Source organism: Labrus bergylta, chromosome 21, assembly GCF_963930695.1.
Source record: "Labrus bergylta chromosome 21, fLabBer1.1, whole genome shotgun sequence".
Classification (NCBI taxonomy): Eukaryota; Metazoa; Chordata; class Actinopteri; order Labriformes; family Labridae; genus Labrus; species Labrus bergylta.
The window spans coordinates 21,411,482-21,435,881 of NC_089215.1; the positions used below are offsets into that span (position 1 = coordinate 21,411,482).

General features: G+C 39.1%; 3 protein-coding genes across 3 annotated transcripts in view; 1 reads left to right on the top strand and 2 right to left on the bottom strand.

The window, feature by feature from the left end:
• Positions 1-1,416, bottom strand: part of LOC109994683 (monocarboxylate transporter 7) — a 9,875-nt gene extending 8,459 nt beyond the window's left edge. The window contains exon 1 of the mRNA XM_020648129.3: positions 1,183-1,416. The gene's annotated coding sequence lies outside the window, so the exon portion shown is untranslated. The remainder of the gene's footprint in view (positions 1-1,182) is intronic.
• On the top strand, positions 508-14,537 carry arsg (arylsulfatase G). Its single transcript, XM_020648131.3, has 11 exons — positions 508-1,009; positions 3,269-3,508; positions 3,684-3,919; positions 6,297-6,411; positions 6,702-6,848; positions 9,126-9,313; positions 9,402-9,482; positions 9,606-9,714; positions 10,522-10,642; positions 10,749-10,839; positions 12,657-14,537. The coding sequence occupies exons 2-11, from the start codon at positions 3,282-3,284 to the stop codon at positions 12,935-12,937; spliced, it is 1,596 nt and encodes a 531-aa protein (XP_020503787.2). The 5' UTR covers positions 508-1,009; positions 3,269-3,281; the 3' UTR covers positions 12,938-14,537.
• On the bottom strand, positions 13,358-23,851 carry LOC109994685 (WD repeat domain phosphoinositide-interacting protein 1). Its single transcript, XM_020648132.3, has 12 exons — positions 23,429-23,851; positions 22,168-22,250; positions 21,445-21,614; positions 21,249-21,345; positions 19,763-19,860; positions 19,577-19,669; positions 19,421-19,491; positions 17,786-17,893; positions 16,629-16,793; positions 16,419-16,526; positions 15,879-16,018; positions 13,358-15,425 (listed from the first exon to the last, which is right to left on the bottom strand). Exons 1-12 carry the CDS (start codon positions 23,503-23,505, stop codon positions 15,313-15,315), a joined length of 1,323 nt encoding a protein of 440 aa, XP_020503788.1. The 5' UTR covers positions 23,506-23,851; the 3' UTR covers positions 13,358-15,312.
• Positions 23,852-24,400: the final 549 nt, after the last annotated feature.

Genomic DNA, 24,400 nt, shown 5'->3' on the forward strand with positions numbered 1-24,400 from the left:
TTCACTTTTTTTTGACCTTGAGGAGAACAAGAGAAACGTTTGAGCTCGAAGTCCACTGCGTCATGAAAACAACCGTCTGATGTTTTGTCTATCAGTTGTTGCTCCCTACTTTCAGTTCTTTCAACATTTTTACATACAGTACATCAGCATTTTCCTAAAATTCAAAGGTAAGTTGAACCACTGGTTCAATTGATTTTTAATATAAAATATCATTTATTACATGATTTGAACTACTGCACATCTGTGATAAAACACAAAAGCAACTATGAACTAAACTCCTCAAAAAAAGTTTGGAAACGTTATTTTGGTGACTTATTTACCCACATGTTTAACTGTGTTGCTCATTCCACAAATGCACGACCCTTACAAGTTATACCTTGTTGTAAAGGTGACCAATCAGGCTTTCCAACGATATCAAATACAACACCAATTAGTATTATTAAATGGGCGAAATAAGTGACCGAAATATCGTTTACAAACTTTTTGAGGAGTTTATTTAATCATTTATTTCCCAAAGATACAAAGGCGAGGATACAAAAATCACATTGTCCATCATGTTTTATTCTTCATGAGGACACTTTGGCGGCACTTGAATGACTTTTCCAGAGGGGACATCTCGAACCCTCCACGAGCTCCGAGGATCAAACTGGCTAGAAATCACTCCAAGAAGTGCAACAGGATCAGACAAAAGGCTTCGACCCCTGTGGTTAAGGCATGTGTTGTGTTGAGGGGGGAGGGGGTGTGCTCATGTAGTAGCCTAAGAACACCCACACTTTCAAAGTTTCTGCTCACCCCACTCTGTCCTGTCTTTCAACACACAAGGAACATTTGTGTGACAGTTTTGCCGTGGACCCCTTTTTTCATTCATTCAAATGATTTGAGTGGGTGGGGGTAGTGGGTGGTCGTGTAAAATAGTAGGAGCCATTTGTCCGAAGCTCGTGCGGCTGATGCAACGCACCCGGTCCGGCTGTGGACAATGTGACTCTAATATAACTGCTCCACACACTTTGTAAGTACTGGAACACCGCCTGTATTTCAATATAGCCTAGTTCATTTAAGCAGTGCTCACTATTATATGTTTCGCCCTATTAAAGATTTGTTGCACAATTACACTCCGTGTGACGAAGTGTCCGCGCGTAAAGCCGTGGACTGTCAGACTAAGTAGTGTTGAGTCTGTCTCACCTGTGTGTAGTCTCAGACGGAAGTCCTTCCTTCTCTTGTCCTCTGCAGCTTCGATGAGACACTGAACTTTACAAACACATATGTCCACGTATATGTCCTCAAACTCACGGACACGTCGAAACACACACACAACCAAACACACATACTACCATACTCTGTTGGAAAGAGCCCCCAAGGGGTGGGTGGGGTGAAAAGGGTTAAATACAAATCTGGATCCAGCCAGTTCTCTCTCTCTCTCTCTCTCTCTCTCTCTCTCTCTCTCTCTCTCTCTCTTTAACTGTGGTGACAGAGCTGTTCACTATTAGTTTGGAGTCATGGCCACTGATTGGATGATCGGGGAGTGAATAAGTCATTATCTGTTGTTGTGGCTCCGGTCGGGTAATTGTGGGGGACATATTGCTTCTAAATCACTGAATTTTCCCACGTTGACTCACAATATTTTCTCTGAGTCTTTTGATTTGAAGTTTATTTTTTCATTGATCTTTGTCAACTTCACGCAGACATTCGTTTATAGCAGATTCATCATATTCAGTGTGTTGTGTTGTGAGGTGACATGGGGCTATGTTTGAATGTTTTCGTTTCATGGCCTTTGCCCAGTACGGTACTTGTAGAGCTTCTTCTGTTAATCTATAACTGCTGTATAAGCCTACGTTAAAGTAAAAAAAACTGTTCAATTATATAATGTGAAAATAATAATAATAAAAACAATAGACAAATAAATAAATCTGTGTGCAGAAATCTCATTTGCAGAACAAGGAACTAACTAACTCCAGGAGAAATGCATAACAATTCCAGTGTACCCATGCCGTCCTGTACCATGTGCAGAAGGCAATACAAATTTAATATCATTTTTTTTATAAACTGTTGTTGACTTTTATTTACTGCTGAACCTTTGGAAGTGACGCAACCTTCCTATTGCCACACCATCGCGTCACATAAACTTTCTGATTGCACCTGTAAGATCTAGACTTCTTTTCTTTGGAAGTTTGTTTTCAACCAGAAATGCTGCAGCAGTGGTTTTATACTGTGCTCTGTTTTGACTGTGCTAAAGCAGCCTTTAAAACTTGAATTGGTGCAGTTCTTGTTTAGGTGGGGCAAGACTATGATCTGCTGCACAATAATATGATGATATACATGTTCAGCTTGATATTCTGTTGTGGTGAAGAGGAGGGAAAATTGGTTAATGGCAACAACTTCACACCAAGAGTCTTCAACAAACCGGACATAATCCAAAAGGGAGTGGAGAAGATTGCAATTGAGATTCATTTCCTTTGTGTGGTACAGACAGAACTTGTTCCTGAAAGAGAACATTTAGCATTCAGCTTGTTTAAAACTAAAAGATGAAATCAACATTGTTGCTGCTGTATAAACTCAATGATGAAACAGATTGTGGATTATAATGCGGATTAATCGGCCGAGGTCAGACAGTTACAACAGAACACAAATTGTTAACAATCACGGACAGACAAAGTACTGACAAAGTTAATAGACTTGCTTATATTCTGCTAGAAGGTACATCCTACAAATTATTTGTTCCTTTGGTACATCTCTATAAGGCTAGAAAGAAGACATCAGCTTGACTCGTAAATGTCAGACACATTACATTTCATTCTTAACAAACCTTTGTTTACAACAGACAGTTGGCTCCAAACCAAATATAACTCTGCTGCTATGCGATGTCAGTGTTTACCCTACCATTATATTAGGGGGGCGGCCCACCCCCCCAACGCCCCCCCTCCCCCCTTGAAGGTCAAGTTAATTATTTTTTTTATTTTTTAGATTTATTTTTGGGCTTTTTGTGCCTTTATTGTAGAGATAGGATAGTGGATAGAGTCAGAAATCAGGGAAAGAAGTCATTTAAGGATACCTTTCCGATAGAACAGGACAGCTGTCATTCAAAGTAACACATGAACACCAAGATTCCTTCAAGTGTTTGTGTCATCTCCTCGCACTGTTCTATCAATTCTCCTTGCATTAAAACAACCCTCGTCCATTGTTTAGCAATGCTGTGATGTTCATGGTTAAAATATTTGTGAATGCCATGCTATAGTTTAAAGGAAACAAACCCATGTTACCTTTTTTGCAGATTTTGATACAAAATGGCCAAGGCAGTCACGTGGCTCCTTCTGTCTGGGATCCTGGTGTGTGGTCTGTTGCGCCACACTGCGTCCAAACAAGAAGAGGATGTTAATCATCCCAATGCAAAACCTAATTTCATCATCATACTGGCAGATGATATAGGCTGGGGTGACCTGGACGCTAATCAGCCTGAAGAGAAGGCGAACAACACACCTTACCTCAACCTGATGGCTGAACAAGGACTAAGGTAAACGATCAGTAAATCAGTTCTTTGTTATGTAGAACTACATTTAAAGTAATATTACTAATGTTTAATGTTAACTATATAACCTAACCTCTGAAATGTTTTTTTTCCATACTCCCTTTGTGACCTTCAAGAAGCTTTAGTGTTCTTTCTCCATAAGTGTGCTTACTTTCCCCAGATTGACAGACTTTCACTCTCCTGCGTCGACCTGTTCCCCGTCCCGTGCTGCTCTCCTGACAGGCCGCTACGGCCTCAGAAACGGGGTGACCCATAACTTTGCTGTGGGCTCTGAGGCCGGTCTGCCTCTGTCTGAAGTGACCTTCCCACAGCTGCTGCAGAAGGCGGGGTATTACACCGCCATGATCGGGAAATGGCATCTTGGTCACAATGGACCGTACAGTCCTACTAACAGAGGTGAGGAAGCTTGACATGAATCCTCCAAAACCCCATGGGAACTCAAGTATACATTATCTGCATCAGGCTGTGTGTGTGAGGTGTGTGTGAGGTGTGACGAGGTGTGGGAATTTTGGTTGAACTTATTTCCTCATCTTGAGAGCGTTAAACATCAATTTGGCACAAAAAAAAAATATTTTAAAATGAGAACTGCTGAGGATTACATACACAGTGTAAAAAAGACTAGGATTTAACCTAGGACACATAAACAAATGAAATACGAGCTAAGGCACCGACCTCTCTCAGAACTACTATCTATCTTTCCTATTCAGTGTTGTGGCGTCAGTCACTTTCTCTAGGTCACTGCAGCCACACGGAGTGTGTGAGTGAACTCTCTGGCCTCGCTGCAGGGAGGATAGATTACACAGCAAACAACTGTCTGCAGCTGTGTCCTGTGAGAAGAGAGTATAGCAAGCAGTTTAAACATTTAAAGCAAACACACTCATTTCACATTATTATCCTAGACAAAATTGTCATCTCACTTTGTAATAATTTAACCAAAGACATCACAATGACACCTCCTATCCAAAATAGTCATTTCAGGTATCCACAAGGTCATCTCCCCTAGGACAAATGACGCCCTCTTGACATTCTTGTGTATTGGGCTTTTCATTTTAGAAATCCATCAGGTAATTTTTCCTACCCATAATAAACATTCTGGATACAATAGAATTTTTTCTAAGACAAAAATCTAATTTTTGATATCTACAATCCAGATATTTATTTTCCTTATTTTAATCTTATACTAGACATTACATTGTAAAGATCTGGATTTTTCTTCCCCTTCATTTTGGATATCCAAAATTAAATGCACAACTAATGAGATGTGGACTGTAGATATCTAAAATGGTAATTTTCTACTGCAGCTGTCCAATAAGTTCATCAGAAATGCACATTTTGACATGAAAGATTTGAATTGCAGTGATGTTAAATGTCTTGTTTTTAAATGTTTAAACTGCTTGCCAAAAGATTGAATTCTTAGTATCTTAAAGTCATTGACTTATCAAGGATTGTTTGTACATTAGTGCTGAGCAACTGGTGCACAGGAAAAACAACTTGCATGTCACTGGAGGGTCAGGGTCAGGTGCCAAGATGCCTGCAGTACTGATTCTTGTGCTAAAAGTGTTTCACCCACACACACACACACACACACACACACACACACACACACGCACTCAAAATTTGTCTTCAGTAACTGCTCTAAATGTACAAAGTTAAACATTAAACATAATATAAGCAAGAAAAACACACTTTATAAGGCTAAATAAGACAGTAGTGCAGTGGTGAGTAGTGCAAAAAACAGATGAACATGATAATAAATATATAGTTATGTAACAGATGCTTAATCCTCAGGCATCAGTTTAATTTACAACCCTCTTAAGTACTAAGGACAAAAATGTCCATGTCAAAAAACTGCCATAAAAATAGAACAGATTGATATTTCTTTCTACTTTTTTCTGCATAAATCTCTTAAACAACTCCAGCCCTGCTCAAAACTACCAAACATTCAATCATTTTTGGAATTTAACCCTTTAAATGCCAGTTTGATTACTTGATGTCACTGTTGTGATTTATGAAAAAAAACACAAAAATGAGTTATTTTCCATATAACAAATATTTGGTGGCTGGGGGATTTTTTAAATCAGTCTTGGATATGTCAAAGATTATCCAAAATATTGACTTTGATGCATTGTTAGTTTTTGTGTAGCATCAGATTTAAAATGTAGTTCCCTGTTTGGACATTGGAAGGCGAAAATGTCCAATTTACAAAAAACTGCTTTAAAAATAGAACAGATTCATATTTTTTTCTACTTTTTTTTGCATAAATCTCTTAAACAACATCTGCCCTGCTCAAAACTATCAAATATTGAATAATTGTCAGGAATTTAACCCTTTAACTGCCAGTTATTCCCTAAAACACCAAATTAAAGTGTTTTTTTGTTGTTGAGAAGAGCCTGGTAAACTGTGAATCAGGCTCCAAAACATACAGGTATGAGACATTTACACACTGTACTTTAACACACCTTGAAGCACAGCATACTCATGCACAGTATTTGTTCTGCCTCAGAAGTGTTTGGAGAAAAAAGTGACAACTTATACAGCTCATACATATACATACTTACATATATTCCTAACTTATATGTATGAAACCTTCCATTTTCTAGTTACAGAAGGTTTTTTTGTTTCATAGTGCAGATTTATGTTTGTGTATGAGTATTAGCTTATGGCACAGTCCAAACATAATTCAGCTCTCACTGTCAAATGTTCTCATGTTTTCAACAAGTAATTATAGTTGTGTTGATGAATATGCACATCATGTTTATTTTCTCTTGAACAGGTTTTGACTACTACTTGGGTATCCCTTACAGTAACGACATGGGCTGTACCGACACACCAGGATACGATTTGCCTCACTGCCTTCCATGTGTAACATATGGGCCGCAGGTGATGAGGTGTGGCTCCTAATATATATGACCTTTTCATGCTGTTGTCAGAGTTGCTCTATTTACATATCCAAGGGATTCACTAGTTTACCTTTGTAAACATTTTACCTTGGTACCTATTTAGTATTTTAATATAAACTCACTTACTTGATCTCAAAGTAAAACTCTGTATGGTGAATGGCTGCATGTTTAACATTTATGTGTAAAGGGAGCCCTAACCAAACACAAATCATCTGGAAACTACTTGGCACCAATAAAAGTTTTTAACGTTGTAATGCTCTGTTATTCTCGTGCTCTAGATTTCAAAGGAGCGCACGTGCAGGCTGTTACTCCAAAGTGGGCCTTCCTCTGATTGAAAACAGAAGTATTGTGGAGCAGCCGCTTGACCTGTGGACACTGACCGAGCAATACCAATCTGCTGCAACCAGGATTGTACGCAATGCAAGGTACGATACATCAGTCAAGACGAACCGTATTCAAAGTACAATCAGTGATTTTAAACAGGCTGTTGTTAACATATATATATATTTTAATTCCTCTGCTACACTAATAGAACAAAATTGTGTTTGCATGTTTGAATTCATTTTATGTCAAGGAGCTCTGGCTGTAAGTCGTATGTCTAAGTCCGTGGTTCTCAACTGGTGGGTCAGGACTCAAACGTGGGACTTGGATCTGTTTTCAGTGGGTCTCAGACGAGTATCTGGGAAAAAAGTTGTGGCAAAGGACATTTAATTCCTATGATGCATTCGAGTGCAGTAGTAAGGTCGTTTATTCACACTTCAGCGCAGTAGGTTGCGGTAATGCATCCTAATGTTGGTTGCTAACTGCCATTAAATGACAAAAGAAGAAGAGAGAGTGTAGATTTTGTTCTAAAACAAATACAAAGCTGTATATGTTAAATATATGGGTTATCATCTGTTGTGTGTAGAGAAGTGCTGTTTGTTTGACTACCTTCTATGTTGTGTTTTGTGATGCCAGGGTTTGAGCAGTTGAAAACCAATGGTCTAAGTCATTGTACAAATGACAACATACCACATTTGGTACTTGTATCCATATGCATTTCAAGATTTTAAGTTGCATTTCTGCATGAGATCAGAGGAAAGCATGTTGATTAAAGGGGAACGATTCTGTTTGACTTCCCTATAGTTGATGTTTACAGACCACTGCAATGCAAATACTCTGAGAATGCATACAGATGGTCCTAAAGCTTTGGGGCATGAGCACAGCTTTATCAAGTTAAACAGTGTGTTTGTATCAAACGGGTGCTGTTAATATAGTGGGGAAAGTGTGTTGTTTCTCTCTTCAAGTAACATTGGTAATTTGAATTTTGCATTTTCATTTTAAGCTAAATGAAAATGCAACTAAAAGTCAAGTCAGCCTTCCCCTGAAGGAGTCGTGCCTCATTACCTTGTAGAACACCAACAGTAAACATAGTCTGTTACTGTGCAATCTGTAACAGACTAAGTTAGCACTGATACAAAGAAAGATACAGCAAACATAATGCCAGTTGATGAACTTCCCAAATCTTCACACAGGCTTTCTTTGAGGCAGAGGAGGACAGCAGTAAACCCGGCTCTTTGCATCTCACTGAAAATCAGATCTTCGTGTTATAGCACAGGGTCATGTGAACTGTTGCAGCGGTTATCAATCATGTGATCTGTCAAGACCCAGAAGTATGCATGCTTTCATTCACTGAAGCCGTTTCAAAGCTGTGGTTAAGAAAGTTCCTACTAATACAAAAGAAATGGGAGCATGAAGCACAAACGAAGAAGAAAAAGAACTTTACGCCCACACTTTAGCTTCAAAAATACATCATAGTCATGTTTTTCCCTTTGACTTGTAATGTAGGTAGATAAGATTGTATCTGATATGATTTATGTTATTACGACCCATGTATGTTATTATTATTATTATTTTTATTTTTTTTTAAATATATATATTTTTTTCTTCAGTAATTTGGCTACATCTGTGCTGCCTTGTTCTGTGTTTGTTATGTGAAAAATGTATAAATATATATATATATATATAAATAAAACCTTGAAAACCAGCCAATCCAGCGCTGCATGCTTGCAAGCCAAGCAATGAGCAGTTAAGAAAGATAGAGTTGTTTATTTAGTTATTTTAATCACTGTCAGACATGTGTGCTTCTTTCTGTTTTGTTTTTTTGGGTTTTTTTTGGGTCGTATATTCTCATATAATTTCCAGCTTCACCGCATTTTAGTGAGAAAGCTCTGAACATAAAATGATGTGAAGAGGCTCATGTCTGTTACAGAACCACAGGTAATTGAACTCAAAAGCACGACTCAAAATACAGTCCTTGGTAAGGGAAAAGAAAACAGTCTTTACTTTTGACAAGCAAACAGAATCCAAAAAAAGGGAACAGGGAAAGTCGAGGTCAAAAACACAACAGAAGTTGATTCCAAAAAGTTATCTAAGAGAAACAAAAGTCTTGTACGCTTCACACAGAGGTCAAAGACGAACTGGCACAGAAGGAAGGGAAGCCACAGACTCAATACTAAGGTGAGGGGGAAGACAATAAGATGCAGCTGGGAACAATCAGGGCGGGGCACATGAGGGCAGGAAGTGAAGGATCTGAAATGAGAGAAGAGGTTAATGACCCAAAACTGGAAATAAGTAGAAATTAAAACATAACCTAAGACATAGAGCTGGACACGACAATGTCCTCATATGTTGACAGAAATTCAGAAAACCTATCTTTGCAGGGAGCGAGGACAGCCGTACCTCCTGTACTTAGCGTTAGCTCACATGCATGTTCCCCTGGCCCCTCCACCCCCTCAAGATGCTACCATCACAGACGTGTACTCTGCCAGCCTGCGAGAGATGGACAACCTGGTGGGGGCAGTAAAGAGCGCTGCTGATGAGACAGACAATACTCTCATCTGGTTCACTGGTATGATGGATTCATTACATCTGTTGTTTAACACTGTTAACTGTAACTGTTATCGCAGTTTATTCATTATTAAGTGTGATGTGTTTAGGTGACAACGGTCCATGGGAACTGAAGTGCCAGTATGCAGGAAGTGTAGGACCATTCAAGGGGAAGTGGCAGACCAGCAGAGGTATACAAAATAAGGCATGCATTATGAAGGGAAGTGATTGTTAATACATATTATTAGCCTGGGTAACTGTACACTTGTTGTGAATCCCTATGTTCCCAAAGTCATCTTTATCCTGTGTGATAGGTGGAGGCTCAGCTAAGCGCACCACCTGGGAGGGAGGCCACAGAGTTCCAACAGTGGCTTATTGGCCGGGGCGGATCCCTGCTAACACCACCAGCTCTGCCCTGCTCAGGTACTCCCCATCTGACCCACAGACAGGGAACTAATCAGATTCCATAGATACTATGTTCACTTTTTAAACCATGTGTACATACAGTATATGTACTTAACTAAGTCCAGATTTAGAGACCATTATGAAATATATCGAGACAACTGTTTGGTAGATTGACATTAAAGTGGGTTTAGATAATTGTAATCACTTCAATGACTCCCTGATTTTACATATTGTGCCATACTCAGATCAACATTTTAATATATTTTCAAACAATGACATTTTTACATTTTATTTTAAATATTTATTTTTTGTTCACACTGCTTTAGTGCACCCTATTCTCAGTATGTAAACAGTACATCTTTAGCAACACTGAACTATACACAACACATGGATCTACTGTTTATTTACACAGTACATATTGCATTTATTTTTGAACCATCTACCTCCTGTATAAATAAGCAAACTGGTTATATTTGCTGTGTTAAAAATGTTTCATATATTTCTGTCTGTACAAAGAGAGCATGTATACTCATACATGACCTACATGGTTTAATCTGATTCTGATTGTGACTGGTCTTTGTACTAATTTGCACATGGGGAACATGGTCAATACTCAACATCAATTTGTTATTATTATTATTCATGTGTGCTTGTATCGTTAGCATTTAGCTCAAAGCACAGTGTCAAAGAGCAACTAGCCTGGCTATCGTCCATGCTGGCTGTGTAAGACTCTCTCCTAATTGTCAGTTGTATAAGATATGGAACATTTGTAGATATCTCCACTTTAACAGAAAAAAAAAACACATCTCATTTACGCTCTGGCAGTGGTTTGGACATCTTCCCAACTCTCCTCTCCCTGGCGAGAGTAACTCCCCCCTCAGACAGACGCGTCGATGGAATTGATGCTTCAAACATCCTCCTGCACGGTGAAGAGGCGGGTCATGAGGTACAAACTTTTTTGATTTGATTTATTTCACTTTTTTTTTTCCTGTAATGTCGACTCTGATTAACACTAAGTTGCAGAGATGAGCTGATGTCTTTTTTTCTTGTAGTTTCTCTTCCATCCAAACAGCGGTGCTGCCGGCAGGTTTGGTGACCTGCAGACAGTTCGAGCAGGGAAACACAAAGCTTTCTACATCACAGGTAAAATAAAGTGTCACATGTGTGCAAAAAAACAGCCTTACTACATTTGCAGGTCAGTCATGTTATTACTGAAACTGAAGCTGCTGTTTTGCTGCATAACCACAATTGGTATGAATGACATCTTGCATGTCAACCAGCCAACCAGCCTGTGTTGTTTTCTGAGCATTACTTAAATAGTCATCAGTTTCATTTTCACAGACAAGCATCAAGCTGCATAAATATGAATACCTTCAATAAAGACCAAATTAATATTATATCAGTGTTAGCAAGCACATTTATTGAAGGCTAATATAAGAAACACATTTTTTTTGTTTGGTAACTTTAAAACAAGCATCATTAATAAACAGTAAAATGAAAGTTTCTTTACAAACAATGGAACATGTGTTACATACTGGATAATGTTTACTAATGATTAGTGATGCTACAATTGAGGTTACTTTGTCATTAAATCAATAATATGTTTATAAATTATGTTTTGTATTAAAGCTGATAATAGACAATACAGGTCACATTGTGATTACATTAGTACAACAATTATTGACAGTTTTGTAAAGACTGTTTATTAAATATGGTTGTAGCAGCCATTTTCTGGTTATTTGTTGTTTTGCATTTGTTTTTGTTGTTTGTGAACACCAGGGGGCAGTGCACATGGGTTGATTAGGAACCCTTTAAATGTTCCAGGTGTGTTACTGTTGGGGTGCATCCGAACTGTCCCTCCTATCTCCTTTCACTATCCACTTTACCTTAACCCCGCGAAAACGTCATGAGGTCAAGGAAAGATGTTAGGAGAATTCATAAAGGACTTAGGGAAAGGCGATCTCGTTGCTCTGACAATCCAACCGCATTTTCCACTAGGCGACGTCATTAAATGCGACGGGCCGGCGGAGGTTAATGACGTAGGTCTGCCGTGTTGAAACTACAATGTTCCGAAAATGGACTACAAAAAACGCATCTAAAAAACTTTCCCCTGTGCTTCTTACCGGTGAAATAATCCTAATTACCACAATGTTGGGATTGAAATAAAGGAAATAGAGACTACCAGACTACAAGTAAGAAAAGTGAAACCTTCAGCTTCCTGTCCACTCAGAAATCAACATCAACATAAATATGAAATTAATTGTTTCATGTATGCAAGACAAGAATGTACAACTGAAGAAATGCACAAAACATTCTGAATTGAATGAAATATGTTGAATAAAACATCATCTGATAAAAATGTCTCTTATCTTTTATCTCTTTCATGATCTGTGTCACTTTACGATCATCGTTAATGTTCGTGAACAGTCGGATGCGCGAGTCGCTTTAAATGTTGCGGCCGAAAGGAATTGTGGGGCGTCAAATCTCATCTCCTTTGGTAAAGGATGGTCCAGTGTATCCTATGCTAAAGGAGGTTATAAAGGAAGCATTGACCCACCTTTCCTTAACTTTTAGAGAATTCCAACGGCTCTTATCATGGCCGCCACTTAACTGCTTCCGGGGTTAAGGTAAAGTGGATAGTGAAAGGAGATAGGAGGGACAGTTCGGATGCACCCTTGGGTGACGCACCAGGAAGGGACACAGGTGTTTTTTTTTACCACATGTCAATGAGACAGTTGAATGGGATGCAGTTGGAAATGTTTGTTTTTCTAAATGAAATGAAGAAACATGATATTCCTGACTGGATATTGAACTTATTGCGTGGTTAGGCCTCACTGGAACGGTGAGGCATCAGTGGCTGTTTGTTGAGTTTATGTGGATTGTTTATAATTGTAACTTAATTTGTTTTTTGGACAAATAGCCACCACAATGGTTCTTGTAAAATGTAAACTCTTGTGCAGGTGCAGCGGAGGCATGTGGTGGTGCATCAGGGAGGCAGCAGCTCCATGACCCGCCGTTGATATTTGATCTTGAGCATGACGAGGCCGAGGAAACCCCTCTGCAGGTCCAGACACCGGAGTACCAGGCGGCAGCGCTCCGGATCGCCCGCAGGAGGGAGGAGTTATTATGGGACATCGCAACAGACGAGTCCGTGTCAACAGCGGATTACAGCACAGACGATTCAGCGGCACCCTGCTGTGACCCTGGACACGCTGTCTGCCGCTGCAGCACGCTGGGCTGAAAAAAAAAAAAAAAAACACACACATACACGCAAACACAACGAGAGAGAGGAGAGCTCATCTAAACAAACAGATGTGTTGACAGATGTTCCCCTTTGACGTGCTCGACTGGTTGTTTGTTGAGCATTTTGTTTGGGAAGTTCAATGTCCAGATGCAGAAAGAGACAAACAGGAAGAGGTCAAAAAGGTCCAGACAGCCAAGCTTTGATGATGTAATGTCTATGTTTTAGTGAGGGAAAGATTGTTACACTTTAATCAAAGTCATAGTCAAATGTAAATCCATGAATAACTAAAGCTTTGGGGGGGAAACTCTCAGATTGTTTACATTTATAATCTGGTTGGATATTAAATGACACACAACACAACATTTAATTATTACCATAAAGCATTTGTTGAAATAAGCACACATTGCACAGGTTGAATAATGTCTCAGCTTTAATGAGTCTCTGGTTTAAACAGCTCAATGCAGCGTCAGGGTGTCCTATCAGCGCCACCTTTTGGCAAGTCAAATGGTATTACCATGTTACTTTATTACAACAGTACTATTTATAAATGTTATATATACATTATACACACAGTAAAAATCCTCAATGCAAACATGGGAAGTCTATGCGTCGACGTGTAATACTTTTATTTAATACAACAAAGTAAAAATGACTCATGTTTAATGAAACTGAATTCAGCATCAAAAGGTCTCCAGGATTTATCACTGAAATGAAAGGACTTTTTTGTCACATCCGTCTTAACATGAAGCTTTTCACATTCAGCTGCTGACTGCTCCTCCTCCTCAGACAGACAAACCTTCAAGATAAATTAGAAGCTTACATTTGTTACTCGTCGTCTATCTCCACCATGGTTAGTATGACAGCTGCGTCTGCCCATCATAAAATACATACTGCATCATGACTTATAAAGTGTCACATCCAAAAACATTTATTTTTTCCTTCTTGAAGGGAACTGCTGCTCCTCCTTGTAGAGGTGGGACACATTTAATGCCCGTTTTGAAGCTTGGAAATTTCAACGCTAGATTGACGAAAATGCACTTTTGATAGATTTTTTAGATTTGTTTTTGTGCCGGAAAACACATTTTTCTGTTTGAAAATTTGACTTCTGTGATTGCATTTGGCTTCTTTGTAAAAGCTCGTATGAGGACTTGAAGCATCTATCTAGAGCTTTTGTTTGTCAGTCTGGACCCTGGTTTGGCCACAGTAACCTGCTGTCTTCACTGTGGTGGAATCTCTGTAATTATTTAGATTCTAATGTACAGACGTTATTAGGTTTATTCATTGTTCTCTAATGTCAGTCAGACCTGACAGAGTTCAGTTGTGATTAGAACACCAAGTACATCTTAGAGAGTGTCAACTGTTTTTCCTGATATCTGAAAAGATGTTTGGTAGACTTGTTGTCTGCTCCAGTGTTATAGACGTCACAGATTAGTCTAGGTGGCACGACCCTGATAATGATAATGTCTTTTAGGATATATGCGATGCCTTTCGAAGAGTTCTGCAGATGTGATTGAGCAAGACACGAGTACAGAAGTGTGATGTTGAATCATGTCTCCTCATGAGTATTCTTCTTATGTATAAACTTTCATCAACGTAAGCCATCTAAGTCAACTGAGTCTTATTGTGTGAAGTCAAGTCTTAATAGTTTCCTCAACACTCATGACCACCTCGTTACATTCAGTCTGCTCACTGATACTGGACCAAACACGCGCTCACCTTGAATGCAACCATGAAAATAATTTGCAGCGGTTTACTCCTATGCTGATTTTGTCATGTACATCTTAAAGTCTCTCCTGCTGTCTTTGAGCAGTCAGATGTATCACTCATGGAGAATGGTTGCCTCTGAATGTGTTTAAAAAAGGCTGTTTCAGCGCCTCGTTCAGCAGCAGCTTCAGTTAACAATAACAACAAAGTAATAATTAGTCTTGTCACTGAGGGTCTTGTTTGCTTTAGAAGGTCATGAAGAAGCATCAGTATTCGTTTCAGTCAGTCATAATCCTCACAAGAGCTTTAATGGTATCATGTGGAATTTAGCAGTGGGACTCTTTGAGAGTCTTTGAATCTGTCTTATAAAAAGATGTTCTGTTTTAATGATGAGTGGACCTCCCACTCTATTTTAGTGTTTTTATTTTTAAATCTTAACTCTTCAGAAAAAAAGAGACAGGGATGCAAATACAGGAACATCAGGAAGTAACATCTTGGCGACATGTGACCCTAGGCCAGCAGGGTTTACATGTGGAAGAGCGGGGTCACCACAACATATCTCAACACAGGAATATTATCCCACCCCCAATCCCTGCTTGAAACAAGTATAAGTCTGAATCTTATTCAGGGATGTGGATGTTTAACAAGAGGAGGTTTGGTCAGTTACTCTAGTTGCCGACTGGAGGGAATTCGTTCTCGTCGTCGAGACACACGGGGCTCTCTGCGAACTCGTGCTCCGGGAAGATCTCCCCCTTCTGGGCGCCGCCATCCTCAGAGTAACCTGGGAAGAAATGAAGGAGGAAAAGAAGACTTTTGAACCTTTATGGTGACGGCTATCTTGTGTAGGATCTTAACAAACTTTAAATGTACTTTGGGTAGTTTTTATAGGTGCATACTATAAATAACCCATAAAAGAGTTTTTCCTGCTGCTGATTGGCTTAAACAATGACATTTTAAAATTGCCTTCTACCCACCAACCCTTCATATATAAAACAAATGATTATTTGATTTGAGTTTTGAGTATTTTATTTTTTTACATTTTTAAACACAACCCATCTAAATTCAGGTAAGAGAGCCTTATACAATATTTAAAGCGTTATCCATGTAGCATGAAAGCTTGAATCATTTAAAGCACCGTAGGTTGAAAGGAGTTCAAGTCAAGTATCTAGTAGACGAGGCTAGTGGAATATCTTTTCATCAGCTTTCTCATCTGGAATTATTCAGGACATCGTACCCATGAGAGTAGTCGAGGAAGGAGGCGTTGAAGGGAGAGCCACAGTGGCGGCGTATGATTGGCTGGCTGGTTGGGGAGAGACATCCTCCTGTTTCTCCTCTTCACTTTCCTCCACCTGCTCCTCGCTGGAGTCAAACAACCTGCAGGAGCAGAGCACACAACACTGTTACACCAAACTCATGATAGATACCATCACAAACACATAAGTTCAGTCTGTTCAGACTATAAATAAAAAAATCCCTCCCTGCTGAAACTCTCAGCTCTTTTAAATCCAGGTTGAAGACACAACAATTTTTATTTGATTATATTATATTTTCAGATTTAATAATTTCAGTGATTTTTTAATGTTCTATTTTAATGTTTATTTTCTTTCCTCTGTCATGATGCTTTTTGATGTCTTGTGTGAAGCACTTTGAATTGCCTTGTTGTTGCAATGTGCGACATAAATAAACTTGCCTGGCCTTCCATTTTTTCAGTTATGCCATATTGTTTACATGCAGACAGTCACACATGATTTAGCCCTTTAAGAGACACACACACCTGTGTTTTTGAACCAGGACGCACTCGCCTCCATCCTGTGGATCGACATTATAAATGTAAAGAAACCCGTCTGAGGACGCCACCAGCAGGCGAGGGAGCTTCTGGATCCTGACAGACAAAACAAACACAAGATTATGAATGACTCGAGGCAGAAAAAACCCCCCCAGAAAAAAAACATCCCTCTCTTGTCTTTCACTTGTTCTGTCTTACGTAGCCAGGGCGCAGATATTCTTCAGGCCAAACATGTTGAGTCTCACAGTGGCAAAGGCTCGGTCCTGGTGCATCATGTCAGACACCTGGGCGGGAAGGTATGTGCTGGCTGCTGTGAACATTTTGCCCATATACGCTGACCACGTAGGAGACTCCTCCTCTTGACTAGAAGACGAACAAGAAGGGTCCATAAAGGTTAAAGATACTGTATGTTAGGCGTCAACACTTTGGATGACTCTCTTTAAAATGTGATTTTGTTTTTGGTTAACCAGATGATTTCTTTTTTTTTTTTTTTAAATCACAGCAACAAATGAATGCATTGTTTTACATCAGAAGTAGAGCAGAGGGTTCAGGACAAATGCATGCATTGTCCTTCTCTGAACCACACGAGGTTTAAAGAAGGAAGTAAAATCCTTTCCAACACAGAGACAACATCTCCTGTTGTTAGTTTCTTTGGACAACAACTTCTACCATATCTTTATAATGTTACGTTGACTTATTCATAAAAAGAAAAAGGAGTAAATCAATTAATATAATAAAATATATGTGCAATATTAACCTTAAAAACAAAAAAAACAATGTCATTATATAATGTGAAAAATATGTGTGCAATAACCTCGTGCAATAAGAGATGTAGAAAGTAGAGACAAGAAAACATGTTTATATTTTCATTTCATTGTACAGTGTTCCCCTTTGTTATTGTTTGTATTATATCTTTGTTTTAATACAGTGTATAGTGTCTGTACAGTTTATTTTATTTTACTTAGCTGTTACTATAACTTTTTTATTTGTTTTATTTAGTACTTTATTATTATTATTATTACTATTTTATAGATAATTTTAACTTTTTTGTAGAAGCTGACTCAGGGAGAAATGCACAAGAATTCCAATGTACCTGTACTGTCCTGTACCTGTGCAAATGGCAATAAACATCTATTCTATTCTATTCTATATCAAATAAAATATCATGGTTGTGTTGTGGTTTTTTGGACTCCAGGATGAGCATGCTTTAAATGTGTGTTTATGATTAAACAGTTCAGATATTGTATCTAAGCTGGTAAATCAATTCATCCATCATGGGATCAATGGAAAGAAAGCTCTGACTTCTACTGCCATCAAGAGAAAAAAACAACAATAAACTGTGTGTGTATGTTTACCTGGGGCTGTGCTGCTCCAGTTTAAAGATATGAACCGTCTCAGTGTTGCTCGAGGCGCACAGGAACTGAGCGTCTGTGCTGAAGGACAACGAGCTGATGCTCACATATCTGAAACACACAAAGAAAAGACGGTTCAAGAAACCAAAGAGTGATAATTAAAGCTGGAGGAGAACAAGCAAGAGAGGAAGCTATAATAAAAAAAAAAACATGAACGTGCCGTGCCACTTATAGTGCAACCCTCTCAAACGACTTGTTTTCTGCAGCTTCAGGACAACTTCACCTGAAGAGAGCATGGTCAGAGTGGACACAGGTAGGCAGTAAGCAAACAGGCGGATAGTCTGTCCAAAGTGATTTCATTTGTTTGAAGTGAAATGACTAGAAAGACTGTTTACAGATCTACAACAGCCACAATTACCTTTCTTAACTTTTTCTTTTGTCAAAGCAGGAGGAGCAGCAACTAATCTTAAAATGATGCTTTGATGCTAAATTTGATGCTAACTTACCCAGGCCGTCTTGACACGTACATGCCCAGAAGAAGATGCAGGCTGAAACTGGTCTGCCTTACTTCCTGTTTGTTGATGTTTTTGAGATAACCTCCCTCATTAAATAAAATAAATTTTTAACTACCTCCTTGGCTCGTGATAAAGTGTTTATAGAAAGCCCTGAGGCTTCCCTTTTTCTTTAGTTTAGTTTTCAGATTTTAAAAGTTCCCAGCATTCACCTGGCATTACAACCCTGCCACTGTGAGCACCCAGTATCCTTCTCTTTCCATCTGATTTATTTATTGGTGTTTGGATGTTGGGCGATTTTCAACTTACTCAAACACTTTTTTTAAAATATAATAAATTGCCTGCAGCACTGGCTGGCCTAGTGGTAATTTTGCACGCCCTGTGGACGGCCTGGATTCTACTCTGACCTGCAGCTCCTTTCCTGCGTGTCATTCTCTGTTATTTAATGTTTGTTTTCTGATAATTTTGCGCTATCTTCTTTTTAAACATTGCTGTACATATATAAACAACACAACTTCAGAAGGTCAACACTTTTTTATTTTTTTATATTCAGGTCTAATTACAGATTTGTTTTTCCTCAACTGTTCATAGGTTCTTGTTTTAAATTTCACATGTAATTTTATCCCTGCACGGGTAAGTTTCTTGTGTAAGTTTATTTTTAATTGCACAGTTTAAGTTTGATTCATCTAGGGGTATTCTTTAAATCTTTTTTTCAGGTTAATATATATGTATGGGAGGGGTGGGGGGCATTTTGTGGTTTAATTTGTAACAAATGTTTCATGTCATGTACGTCTTTGTAACCTGCTACTGGATGCTTTGAATTTCCCTTGGGATCAATAAAGTATCTATCTATCTATCTATCTATCTATCTATCTATCTATCTATCTATCTATCTTCTCTACTCTCTCTCTCTATCCACTATTCTATCCTAATGGCATAAAAAGCCCAAAGAGCTCTACAGTGCATACACAACTAATACCAATGGCTACAAGAGTATCTTACTTACAGAAACACTAACATGGGGGGTTATCAAACTGCACACCTTCCTGTCAAAAGCCATTTTTAATCCAAAATACAATCACCATTAAACACTTTGTCTGCTGTCTATTTGTTAATAAGTGCTGACCTTTTCATCCCTCGACGGAATTCAAACAGTTTCTGTCCTTCAGGAACGCTGAAGACTCTGATGACGGTGCCCTGAGGAGGAGAACGTGATGAGAAGGCAGCTGGTGGAAGAAAAAAAAGAGAGAGAAGGGAGGATAAAACGGATAGAAGTTGTTACCTTCTCTGAAGCGCTGGCCAGTTTAGTTCCGGAGGAGTTGAAGGCGAGGGCCGCCAGGGGACTGTCATGGGCCTGGATCAGGGTCAGGGTAGTCTAAAAGGGGGCAAAAAGTCCTTCTGATGAAATGAGGAATGAAAACAGCTACATTTTTTTTATTATTATTTGTTAGAGTTCAATGCTCCTCACCAGGTTGTTGGCATCATAAACGGTGACCTCTCCGATGGTGGCACTGCCGGGGTACGCCAGGAACGAGTTACTGTGGTTTACAGAGAGAGCGCAGAGACCTACAGGGGGGCACAGAGGAGGATGATGGGAAAGCTTCCCGACTTATTTCTCATCCAAAAACCTAATGGACCAATCTTTGCTTTAACCTTCACACTGTAAAATATTTGCACCAGGGGAAAGAGCCATGATTGGCCTACGGCCCAAAATCCTGAACTATGATTGGCTGTTTGCTGTGTCAGAGGCGGGACTTTTTGGGCTGCGTTACAACAGGATGCTTCCTTTTCATTTCACTGCCCGTTAGATTTTGTTAATACTTTAACTGGTGATTTGGAAATACATGTTTTTGATCGCTGAAAGAGTTACAGGATGAAGAATGAATTATTGAGGAAAAAAAGGACACACAATTGATTTATTTGATACATTAATGTAAGTAGTGAAAGAAGATATGATAAGTAGGGGCCACCCCAGTCAAAAAAGTTTGGCTTGCACTCACCATCATCTTGCACCTTCAAGCACAGCTGTACAGCTTTCTACTTAGCATATTTTGTATTATATATTTGTACATTTACATTCCATCTTATTCTATTTAAGTCCTCTCCTGACAGTACGAGTACCACTGGTGCCCCAGCTTTCTACATTTTGATTTTCTACTTCTATGTTCATTGCTGACATATTTCTTGTATGTGTAAACCTTCTTATCAGTAAACCTGAATCTGATTCCTGTTCCAGTTGCTCAACAGTAGAATAACTGTTGTAATTATCTGTCTTCTTGATCTATCATTCTCCTCATATGCTGCTTCTAGACCAATGACAACTCCAAAATTGAAAAGAACCAATGCACGCTTTTTTTTTTTTTACACAAATGTTGTCCTAGATTGAACCTCATTATTTTTGTACTCTTTTGTTTGAAGTGCTGTATGTCTGTAGCTGTGTTCAAATATGCTGCTGCCTGTCTTGGACATGACACTCTTTCTAAATCTAAATATTTCTTGTAAGTACTACAGCAGCTGAGTTTAATTTATTTATAACAAGACCCTGGCAAGTAGCTCTAAAGTAATACTTCTTCTAAATGAAGAAGTTAATCTGCAGAGTCCCTCTGCACCTTTAAGAAAAAGCTTAAGACCCAGCTCTTTCATGAACCCCTATGCACTTAATGATATTAATGATGATGGTGATGTTGATTGCCTGTGTTGTACTTACACTCTGACACACGTCGCTTTGGATTTTTTTTAACTTTATGTTTATGTCGCCGTTAAAGCATTAGTCATAAGTCCCAGAAATGAACGGTATTCCTTTAAAAGTCTCTGGTAGTCATAGTAGCCTCTATTTATCAATAGTAACATATTTGCTTTCAATCAAAGAAAATACAACAAGTTTGCTCAAAGTGGACACTTCACATACAAACTGTTTGTCTATATACAGTAGAGATGTAACAGCTCGATGGTACCTGAGGGATTTGTAGGTGTGTTGAGCAGGGTCTTGAGTAGTTTCATGTCTTTGATGTTGTGGATGTACATCGATTCCTCTAGGCACACCACCAGTCGCTAAGACGGCGGCGACAGACGAGACAAGGAAATGTAAAAATAAATATAAAAAAAAACAAATACAATTACCACAAGGATTACTGCACTTCCTGCTCTTACCAGTCTGTTGAGCCTGACGGAGAGGATGTTGTTGGAGTAGCTGTAGTTACAAATCTCTGTACCTTTCTTAAAGTGGTAGACATTCATTCGCCGAGGCATGGACAGACTGACCACTACCACCAGACTGCTGGAGAAAAGCCGCTCTACTATATACACCTCTGGACACTCCACTGGGGACAAAGGGCAAAGGGACCAGGGAGAGACATTTATTTCATGCTTTCACTCTGTGAATATACTCTACACTCACACATGTAATACACATTTACACTGAAGCATTTCAAAGGCAAATGTGGTATCTCTGTCAGTAACTACCTTGCCTCACTGTTATCAGGAAAACTGTCAGTCTCCAAACAAAGAGAACTTTTGAGCTCACACTTCCTCAAACCGACTCTACACACTTTCTCCTTCTTTGTTGCTATGGGGGATAAGGAAAAATGACAACTCCCTTTGTTTGACTCTGTATGCAGCTGTGGCCTCTATGCAATTCTTCCTGACCACAGCTAACATAACACTTCTATTACACTTTTGCTATGACACCTCTGGGCGGGGATGCTGCTTTGTCACTTACTGTTTGCATGACTGGATACAGCATACTTACTGTAAACCCTCAATCATGTCCTATTGTTTGTTGAAGATATGACTATGCAGGGGAGTCAGTCATCTTGTGACTATGCTGTATATTTCTGTAATTTGACAACATGTGATGCACGGTGAGATTCTTACCCCCCTCATGGATACAGTCCAGTTTGTCCGCAGCAGTCACTGAGAAGAGCCTGTAGCCCGTCTTTGTGCCCACTGACAGAGAACTGTGATAAAAAAACACACCAGAGATTATTTCACCAGACGCACCCACCATTGTTAAGTTTAAAAATAACATCAGAACACTGTAATTACAGTAACTTTAAAAAAAGATTCTGAAGTACTTTATTTGCACTCTGCTGCATGTTGTTTGCTGTCACATAGACGACTTGCACACAGCAACCTGGTACACATAATGTCAACCTTTTGTTGCTGTAAAGTCATCTTAGAAACTCTTTCCTGTAATCGCTAATGAACAGTAACTTGCAAAACAACATGAGCTTTAAAACATTTTCATGGATGCTACAGTGTGTGTCTCTTTAATTCTTAGCTTCATCATACTTGCGTGATACATTTGTGATTACGTCTGATAACTGAACCATCAGTCATATTATAATACTAGAATGTAGCAGTCACCAGTCAAATCTATAGTTTACCTGATCTGAGGAGGCAGCCATATGTGACTAATCCATCTTATCTTGTTATGACAACACAGCTTGCATTGAAATCTATTAATTGCCCCCAAGTACACTCGTCTTATCTTTACATGGCAGACGTTTGACAAAGAAGGGTGCTAACCATTGGGCCACCTGGTTGATTTTACAATTACAGGATGTATTTAATGAAGGGGGAAGCACCTGTAACTAAACACGTATGGTAGTCGTTCAGGGTCTCTTATGGTCACTTAGCATTCGGTAGTCAAATCATTAAGGGGGGCAAAAAATGATGAAGAAACTGGCTGTTTAATTATGTTTCCATACCACCAGATGATACCACAGATGCCCTTCTTGTTTAAAGTATTTACTTGCAGGTTTCCATGTAAGTTGATGTCATAAAAAGTTGCATTAGACTCTATAAATTAGGCATGTTTTCTAATGAACCTGTCTTATTACACAACAGCCAGCAGTCTAGTTTGGTTAAACTGTCTAGTTTAATGTGCAACAGGCCTTAAAGATTAACACAGTGGCCTACTTCACTTTCAGCTGTTTGGAACGAATCTGCAAGTTTTAATGAAGCATACAGACGGTTTCATTTTGGACACACATACAGCTGCTTTGTTTGTGATTTTGCAAATGGACAGAATATTAAAGAAGAGTAGTGTAATGCGACTGCAAATAATTATGCAACAGTCAGGTGAATGGTGGAGATTGAGTTCATGCAGGGGCCCAGCCCGCAGGTCGCTTACGTGGTGTCCTGGTTAAACGAGGCACAGACGAAGCCTCGGTGCACAACAGGGCCATCCGGGTCTTCCTCGAACTCCATCCGAGCCGATTAGTCCCCTCTTCTCTCGCCGGTCGAGGGTCGGAGGCCTCGGGCTCGGGTCGATCCCCGCCGGAACCCGCTTCCCCTCCTCTTCTCCCCCGACTCCAAGCGCCACGCTCACACTCTTGAGGGAGAGGAATGTCCGGCCAGTCTGACTCAAGAGACACACACACACAAAACACCGAGTGGTTAATCTCAAACCTCTAACCTTAACCCTAAACGAGATACAAACATGAACTGTTCCGCTAAGCGAGTCGACGCTCCTGTTTTTATGTTATTAACTTCCAATATCCACACAGCAAAACAAAAACAGCTGATGGGTGGATGCGTCACCCTAAGAAGTATCGTGATTGGCTGACGACGATATGCCAAAATCTGGACTACGGCGTTTCTATTGGTCAGACTGTTTAGAGCCTATGATTCATTTGATAGTATTGATGTCAATCAAATAGGACCCGCCTATCAAGGAGGTAAACTGTTGATTGGCCAATTATACCTTCAGTCTTATCACGAGGAAATGTTTTGATGTTTTCATTGGATAAAAGACTTATCAGGCTTTTACCACACCAACCAACTTGTTTGACTTCAAGACAGAACTAGAACAACTTTGTTTTTGTTTTTATTATTGAAAGAAATATAATATATATCTTTTGTTTGTACAATGTAGATAACCATTTGTCAACCATTAACCATACTAACATTACATTTATTCTTTGCTTTGTTGACAAATCTACATGAAGATTTTGAATAGGCCCAGTGAATATTTCCCGTTTATGTTTTTATTATATTTTTCAGGCAATAGGTAATTTTAACTCCACTTTAGGTTAGCTACGTTCCAGTTTTTACACACTAATCAAGTAGATATTCAGTTTATCAGATGTGATTCTTTATTATA